The following is a 9,133-nucleotide window of genomic DNA, read 5'->3' on the forward strand; positions in this document are numbered from 1 at the left end:
AGAAATATTTTGAAGCATTAATGGCAGGCGTGAGTTAAACCCTCTGTGGATAACTGTATTTACAATATGAATTGTTTTGTTGTTTTGTGGCGTCGTTGCTTTTCAATAAATGCGCAACAGCTGCACTTGTTGCTTGGCGCCGTCACAGAATGTACAAGCCCTGAGAAGCCATTTAAATGAGCGGGTTCATCTCACTGTGTGTCCCCAAACAACGGATAAATATATAAATTAGTAAACTAAAATTGAAAAAGGGATGACTCTTTCCCGCAAAAAAAGTGAGTCAGTATTCATTAGATCAAATATTGTTTTGGTTGTAATGAAGTTTCTAAACAGCGTCCCCTAGAGGCATTTTCTTTTAACTTTTTTTTCACATTTTTTAAGGAATATTCCGATGGCATAGCTGTGGGCTGTGGCTTTACTTTTCGTTGAGTTAATTTCCGTTCGTTGATTTCTATTTCCATCAGTGCACACTGCGAGTGAATTGGGAAATATCACAGGAGCAATTTAAAATATTTGATTTAGAAGCGCGAATCAAAGCAAATGTTTTATCATTTATGCTGTGCTAGTTTCCGTTCGGGTGCCAGTGCAATGGCCACAGCTGGACCATTTACTGGGTCTTAATGGGTGTTCAACGTACCAGATTTATTAAACTAAAAATAAAATGGCTTCATTAATTCATTATGTTTGTTTTTGTTATATACACCGCGTTCCAAATGATTATGCAAATTGGATTGAAGTGTCCTAAACATTATTTTTTTTTGTTTTTCAATTCCACTCATGGATGGTGCTGTGTCTCAGGGTCTTTGCATCACTGAAATCAATCTCAGACACCTGTGGTAATTAGTTTGCCAGTTGAGCCCAATTCAAGGAAAAGTACTTAAGAAGGACGTTCCACATTATTAAGCAGCCACAGGTTTCAAGCAACATGGGAAAGAAAAAGGATCTCTCTGCTGCCGAAAAGCCTCAAATAGTGTAACGCCTTGGACAAAGTATGAAAACATTAGATATTTCACAAAAACTTCAGCGTGATCATCGTACTGTGAAGAGATTTGTGGCTGATTCAGAGCACAGACGGGTGCAGATCAAGGATAATGAGGAAGGTTTCTGCCAGACAAATTCATGGGATTAAGAGAGCAGCTGCTAAAATGCCGTTACAAAGCAGCAAACAGGTATTTGAAGCTGCTGGTGCCTCTGGAGTCCCCCCAACCTCAAGGTGTAGGATCCTCCAGAGGCTTGCAGTTGTGCATAAACCTACTATTGGGCCCCCCCTAAACAATGCTCACAAGCAGAAACGGTTGCAGGGGGCCCAGAAATACATGAAGAATCATTTTCAAACAGTCTTGTTGACTGATGAGTGCCGTGCAACCCTGGATGGTGCAGATGGATGGAGTAGTGGACGGTTGGTGGAGGCCACCATGTCCCAACAAGGCTGCCACGTCAACAAGGAGGTGGCAGAGTCATGTTTTGGGCCGGAATCATGGGGAGAGAGCTGGGGGGCCCCTTCAGGGTCCCTGAAGGTGTGAAAATGACCTCGGCAAAGTAGATTGTGTAGTTTGTGACTGATCACTTTCTTCCATGGTACAAAAAGAGGAACCGTGCCATTAGTAGCAAAACCATCTTCATGCCTGACAACGCACCATCTCATGCTGCAAAGAATACCTCTCTGTCATTGGCGGCTCTGGGCATAAAAGGAGAGAAACTCATGGTGTGGCCCCCATCCTCCCCTGACCTCCACCCTATTGAGAACCTTTGGAGCATACTTAAGCAAAAGGAGGAGGCAGTTGGCATCAAACCAGCAGCTCTGGGAGGCTGTTCTGACGTCCTGCAAAGAAATTCAAGCAGAAACTCTCCGACAACTTACAAGTTCAATGGAGGCAAGAATTGTGAAGGTGATATCAAAGAAGGCTCCTATGTTCACATGTAACTTGGCCTGTTAAGATGTTTTTGATTGAAATAGCTTTTGGTGTCAGTAAATATGACCTCCTAATGCTGCACCTTCAACAAATGACCATTTTCAGTTCTTTACAACCTACAAAATATTTTGAAACTCTGTTGTGCATAATAATTTGGAACGGTGCATTTTGAGTTTTTATTTTTGAAAAAAGTACTGTTATCATTGGGAGGTTTGTTCAATCACGTTCAAATTCTACCCTAACGGTTGATGACTTGAAAATTATACTGACTGTCATTTGCATCGACTATTTAGGAAAATCAGAAAAATATCATTTGGAACGAGGTGTAGAAATAGGATGCGTATGTCAAAATACTTACATTTCCCTCGTCTGCAGTTTCTTCGGGGAGGGTTGGTAATTATTTCTCTTTCTTTGAAAGTATTTTTTCGAGTTACTCACTTTTTAATTGACTTCCTTTATACTTCTTGCTCCATTGCTCTCTTCTTTCTTCGCCTCCAGATCTGGCTTGGATTGGGGTGGTGTTCAACCCTTGCTCCGCCACGTCGCTGACGGACTCATTTTTGCATTGAAATCTTATTGTAACCTCAATGTGAAAATAAACTCAATCGTCATAGTCATCCCTCCAACTGTTCTTTCTTTTATTCAGTAGTAGCCAGCGGTTACCGACCTTACCAAGTAGCAGTACACAAAGTGACAGTAGCCTATTTCCACAGTGCCATCCACCCAACCTTTGGAGGTTGGGTGGATGGCACCACCTCGGTCCATTCTGGGCTTCATCCGGCGGTAAGTTGTGCATTCATTGTTCAAGTCAGTGTTTCCCAACCTCTTTTCTGCAACGGCACACTTTTAAAATGACAACAAAAAACACGGTCCCCCCTATCCTGTCAAGCTCTAAAAATACCACAAATGTGTAGAACTCTGCTTGTTGTTATTGTGATGGACGACTAATAGGAGTATGGTACTACATTTCTTTACAGGCGCTGAATACACCGATGGCTCAGTATTCTCACCTTCACTTGGTAAGTTGTGAAAACACAGCGTCGCTGTGGATGGATGGCTGTGTGCTGGGTCGCAATGTGACACATTGGAACCTGGGGGCCTTCTGCAAAAAATGACCCGTGAACTAATCGCATTGCCCGTCCAACATGCGATCACGCTAGAGGAAGTATTATAGAAGTCGGGGCGTCAATTAAAGGACTGTCTTTTTTTTATATATTTTTTTATTTAATGGTTTTGTTTGTGTGGTCTTTGCCGGTGGTTTTGAGAACCGCTTGCTTAAATTTGTCTTCCATTAGCTGAACCAGTTCTTGCATGTTGTTCATTAGAATTGGGAGTGTGTTCATTGGTGTGTGCCTGCAGAGAAATTATAATATTTAGGAGAATATAATATTGAAGGAAGTAGCAACATGAGTATTTCACTGGGGTTTCCAAGGCTTTTTTTCTTTGCCTTTGGCCTGTGATTTTTAAGCTTTGCTAATTGTCATAGAACAGTGGTTCAGAAGAAAATTAACATAAATGATGTACTGCGTTTGTTTCATGTGTTGTTTTTTTTTTTAAACCTTAGATATAACAGATATAACACCCCCCGAGTACCCCTGCAGTACCCAAAATACCCCAATTTGAGAAACACTGTCATAGACAACAAAACTACAGTTTTTTTTTTAATTGAGTAATATTTTAATTTCAATGATATAATAACAAGCTCAAAGACGTCATTAGCATCTCACGTCCTGTAGAAATAGAGAACCAACCTATACACATTTGATTTTTAACTTGTATTCTTTAAACACATTGATGAATGTTATGTTGAATGAATGTTCAAAAGCTCTTCACCAAAACCAAGGTCGATGCAGAATGAGAGATCTAGAGAAAAGTGAAGGGGAATTTCACTGGGTTCACCGCGGCAGTGTGTCAATGGAGGGTTCACTGTAAAAGAAATAAATCAAGATGAATGCATTTTAAAAGCTGATTCCAATGTACTCTATTCATAAAACACATTCTATCGCTCAGTTCAGTACCACACGTTAAAATAATTAAGACTGAAAGATCAAGCATTTCAATATAATGTGAATAACCAATTAAGGGTTATGAGAATTTCAGTATATCAGAATGTAATTTGACCTCCTATCGTTATTTATACATAGTCGTAACATTAGAATAATGAATACGGGTTTAGTATGTTAACAAATAAACGTACTGCTGGGCCATGATGAGGGGGATACGAGGGCTGTCAGACTGCAGCGGTGAAGCCCTCTCCCCGGTGCGGAAGTTGAACATGGGCAGGGTGGACATGGGTGCAGGCACGCCGCGCCCGCTGGCCATTCTCCTCAGCTCGTTGCTGTTCCCGTGGATGGTGTGGTGGTGGTACAGCTGGATCCTAGATTCCATTATAAAACCGTGTCAGACAAATGCAGAGGCCACATTGTGTGTGTGTGTGTGTGTGTGTGTGTGTGTGTGTGTGTGTGTGTGTGTTTAAAGATTCTTTTAATTAGATTATAATTCTGGATTATTCTCTGTACATTAATAATATTTTTACTGGATTATATTTTGCCATGGACATTTATACATTAATACCTGACTATAATTCTGGATTATATTATACTAGTGTAGATTTTATGACAAACTTCTATACCATATAATTATCACCAATCATGGTATTATATTATACCGATCAGCAAAACATTAGAACCACCACTAATAACCACTAATAACACATAGGTCCCTCTCGTGCCACCAAAACAGCTGTGACCCCTGGAGGCATGGACTCCACCAGACCTCTGAAGGTGTCCTGTGGTGTCTGGCACCAAGACGTGAGCAGCAGATCCTTCAAGTCCTGGAAGTTGGAGGTGGGGCCCCCGTGGATCAGGCTTGTTGTTCCAGCACATCCCACACATGCTCCATCAGATCGGACCCTAACCCCACCCATCCGCATGATGTAGAAGACAACGTGATTCATCAGAGCAGGACACCTTCTTCCATTGCTCCATGGTCCAGTTCTGACGTGCCCATTGTAGGTGCTTTGGGCTGTGGACAGGGGTCAGCATGGACACTCTGTCTGCGGCTACGCAGCCCCATAGGCAGCAAGCTGTGATGCGCTGGGTGTTGTGACATCTTTCTATCGTGGCCAGCATTCACTTTTTTTTTTAGCAATTTGTGCTACAGAAGCTCTTCTGTGAGAGCAGACCTGCGGGCAAGTCTTCGCTCCTCACGCACATCAATGAGCCTTGGGCGTCCATGGCCCTGTCGCCGGTTCACCGCTTGTCCTTCATCGGACCACTTTTGGTCGGTACTAACCACTGCATACCGGGAACACCCCACAAGACCTGTCGTTTTGGAGATGCTCTGACACGGTCGTCTAGCATCACAATTAACCCTTCTCAAAGTGGCTCTGATCCTTACGCTTGCCCAGTTTTCCTGCTCCCAACAGATCAACTTCTAGAACTGACTGTTCACTTGCTGCTTAATACGTACATCCCACCTCTTAACAGGTGCCATTGGAACGAGAAGAGCAATGTTAACAACTTTATCCGTCAGTGGTTTTAATATTGTGGATGATCTCTATAATATTACTACATTATATTACACTTTGGACATTATGATATGACGTTGGATGAATCTGCATAACACTTTGCATGTGGACATTCAAATACCACTGGATTATATTTTAGTTATTTTCCAATTGGCATGCCTAGTTTCAGAGATTCCGCTAAGAAAAATAGTCACCAGTGTAGTGATTTCTTCGTCCCACAAAAAAGACAATTACCCTCCATATGCCTAACCTATTTACTGTTATTAATGTGAGATTGGACTTTTTCACATTCAATCTGGAGTCTTCCCGTGTAGAATCATGAGATGGTGCCACAAGCAAGTGTTAGTAAGAGCACACAGGTGGATTAACACATTATTTTAAGGTCAGTGATCATTATTCAGAAATACCTGACTGGTGATTGCTGCTATTGACCAATAAGAATCAAGAATTCCACGGAGCCACGTAATAAGTTGATTAAAAAATACTGCAATTTCACAGTTCATGTAGTTGTTACTGCAGATTAAACCAAAATAGACCAGATTCAAATGGGCCATGATACTCACTCTGGCGTCTTTGCATTCCTTTTCTCCCTATAAGAAATGAAAACAATCTAATGAGGCTTTACGAAGACCAACATTGACGCAAGTCAGTGAAATTAACACGTCAACATTTGGACTCATAACCAGGTCCCACAGCGCTCTAGTGAGTTGTAGCGAACACGTACACGCCCTCCCGTCGGCAGCACATGATGTACGCCAGCAGGATGCACAGGACGATGGCCAGGATCAGAGGCACGATCACGGTCACCAGGTAGTCTGGGAGAAAGTCCCGGCCGGGAGGGGACTCGGGAGGGTCGAAGTCCTCCCCGGACTCCAGAATCCCCGGGCCCATGGTGGGGGGAGGCGTTGAAGGCTCGGGCATAGAGAAGTCAAACTACAGTGTAGGTGGGGGGGGGAAATGGAAACATTGGTTCTATGAAATACCACCTTTTTTTTTTTTTTTTTTTGGAATTTTACCCAATCCCCCTTGGATGGAGGTACAGATTCTCCAGGGTTAGGTGCAACGTGCATACATTTACAATAACTTCGTGGAACGTTTCAGACCAGCGGTTTATGAAATATTGAAATATATTTAATATTTCCCCATGATTTACAATGAAGACCTGTACTGAACTGAACTGAACTGAACTAGTACATGAAAAACACTGTATTCTCGCGTACGAGACGGTGTGGGAAACATTGCATATCGCTCACCAGCTTGGTCTTGCACCAGGTGATGCAGTTGCTGGGGATGCTGCAGTAGCTGCAGCCTCCTGGGATCTTGACCTTGGAACCGGCCTTGCACTGCTTCTGGTGGATCGGGGTCAGAACCCTCTGCAGACAATCTGAGAAATACTTCTCCGAGCCCACCTTGACATAGACCCTGAGACACGCACATTCTCATTATTTCTGTGCCGCAAGAGGGAACTTCCTTTTAATTGGATGCATGCATGGACCACGAGGGGAGTCAGCGGCATATTTACCCCTCGTAGTGTCCCGCCAAAGGGAAAGGAACTCTGCCGCCGCGGTCGAGGGCGTTGGTAATATTGACTATTTCCAGCGCCTCCGTCTTCCACAGCTTCTGCAGGTCCTGCTTTATCTCGTCCTGGACAGGAGAGGGCAGCACCTTCTCGATCTCTCGCAGCTTGATGAAGAACTCTGCATGGTAGGGCAGGGTCTTCTCTGCGGGGACCAAAATACACAAGTGAATACGACAGCGGCAGTGTTACTTCTCTTCTTTTTCTTTTTCTCCGGCATTTCCACCCAGAGAACCCGGAGAAAACACTTCCATTGGTGGAAGGTTTTCTCTGTGAATTCTGAATAGTTAAGCAAGGGGGGCGCCCCGTGCTATGGCGGCCATGTTGTATCCAGCATTGAACGTGGTTAGACAGAATGAACCAATTGACCATTGACCGATCAAAGTAGTAAGATTCAGCACATACCTGGAATTACCTGAATGATGAGTTTTTCATTGGTGGTTTCATAGGTTCGCTTGTTAATCGCATTAATCTGTAAAACACATTCAAGATCACGTTTCCTCAATATCTGCCACGAAATAAATATAAATACATAATCTATCGCCGTACACCCCCCAGATGGGTGAATATATACCTCAATAATGCTTTTCCCTGGAGATGTTGGCGTGCCGTAGAGGAAGCCGTTATCGTACGGGTGCCTCTGAGTCAAACGCAGCCACTCGGGGAGGTCAGGGAAGTGCTGCAGGTTGCACTTAAACACCATGGGGTCATCGTACAATATGCCAGCTGTTTAGAGAGAGATGGATAGATAGGCAGTCACAATGTAATAAATATGTAAAATAGGAAGAAATTGGCTTATATAAAAATATGTAATGTAAAATGTAAAAAAAAAAAAAGTCAATATGTGATAAACCTGGAAATAAACAATAAACCAGTAAACCTCTGTACCAACAATTGAAAATTTCAAAGTAGGAGATTGTGCATGTAGTCTCGAAAAAAAAATAGATGAATAACTCTTAACTACATAAAATATATATAATCAATAAAAATAAACAAACAATACACTGCAATATCAATGAATAAGAAACAGCAGTTCTCATCAAAAACAATAGGCAAATGATAATGAAGTAACAGAATGAAAATAGAGCAGAGTCAGCAATATGCAATAAACATTGGAATTTGCAAAAAAAAGCAGAAAAGTAAACATTGTAAACATAATGTTTAATAATTAAATACAGGCATAAATATATATATTGGTATATATGTGTTGTTGTTTGTTTTTACAATGCATAATGGTTGACTTGCTTACTGAGTATGGATAGAGGTTGGAAGTCGTTCTGGAAAGTCTCCCTCATCAGCTCGTATGTAAATAACTTCCCGACGGGAATAGTGAATTTGAGATCTGCATTGGCCCCCAACAAGCTGACCGCCCAAACTGTGGACAAAACAAAACACAGGAAATGGATTAAACTAAATAAATCTCAAATTGTCACGCAAAGAAAAACAAACAAACAAACAAATGATCACGTTAGTTCACGCCCCTCCGGTGTTGGAAACTGATCGAGTGTCTCACATGATGGAGATTGATTATTAAATAGTTATTATGCTTTGAGGAACAAGGATGATTAATATTGCTGTAAGTGCACATAGAAAAATAAATATAAACAAATGGGCCCGAGTAGTGAAAGGAACTTGCCTGCCGAAAGGAAGAGCCAGCTCTTTTCGCCTGCCATCTTGTTTTGGTCTGTGATTGACAAAGCCAAGTGGACGGGGCCTGGCCAGAGCCACAGACACTTCAAGACTATTTTTAGCCCTGTCACCTAACAACAGCCTGTGTGTGTGTGTGTGTGTGTGTGTGTGTGTGTGTGTGTGTGTGTGTGTGTGTGTGTGTGTGTGTGTGTGTGTGTGTGCATGGGGCTCACAATTATTAGGGCAGAAAAAAAAAGCAGGCCTATAGAATACAAGGCAGCTGGGCGTAGATGGATTTCTAGGTTTCCGGGTGTCTGTGGGTATCTAAGAGTTAAATTCAAGTTAACAATTTAAGACACATTTTAACAACATTTAAAACTGGGTCTTTTGGAAAAATCCTCTCTCTCTCTCTCTTATTCAATTTGCAGTTAAGTAATATGTTTGGTACAGAGTAAGTATTTGGTAGAAACAGGGCAGGTTATGAAC

At 42.2% G+C, this 9,133-nt stretch overlaps 1 protein-coding gene across 1 annotated transcript; it reads right to left on the bottom strand.

The window, feature by feature from the left end:
- Positions 1–3,575: 3,575 nt before the first annotated feature.
- Positions 3,576–8,703, bottom strand: sgca (sarcoglycan, alpha). Its single transcript, XM_080021530.1, has 10 exons — positions 8,655–8,703; positions 8,268–8,393; positions 7,593–7,744; positions 7,424–7,490; positions 6,965–7,163; positions 6,696–6,864; positions 6,167–6,375; positions 6,006–6,032; positions 4,111–4,290; positions 3,576–3,839 (listed from the first exon to the last, which is right to left on the bottom strand). Exons 1-10 carry the CDS (start codon positions 8,689–8,691, stop codon positions 3,809–3,811), a joined length of 1,197 nt encoding a protein of 398 aa, XP_079877656.1. The 5' UTR covers positions 8,692–8,703; the 3' UTR covers positions 3,576–3,808.
- Between the last annotated feature and the right edge of the window lie 430 nt (positions 8,704–9,133).

The sequence above is a fragment of the Zeus faber genome, assembly GCF_960531495.2.
Source record: "Zeus faber genome assembly, chromosome: 20".
Taxonomy (NCBI): Eukaryota; Metazoa; Chordata; class Actinopteri; order Zeiformes; family Zeidae; genus Zeus; species Zeus faber.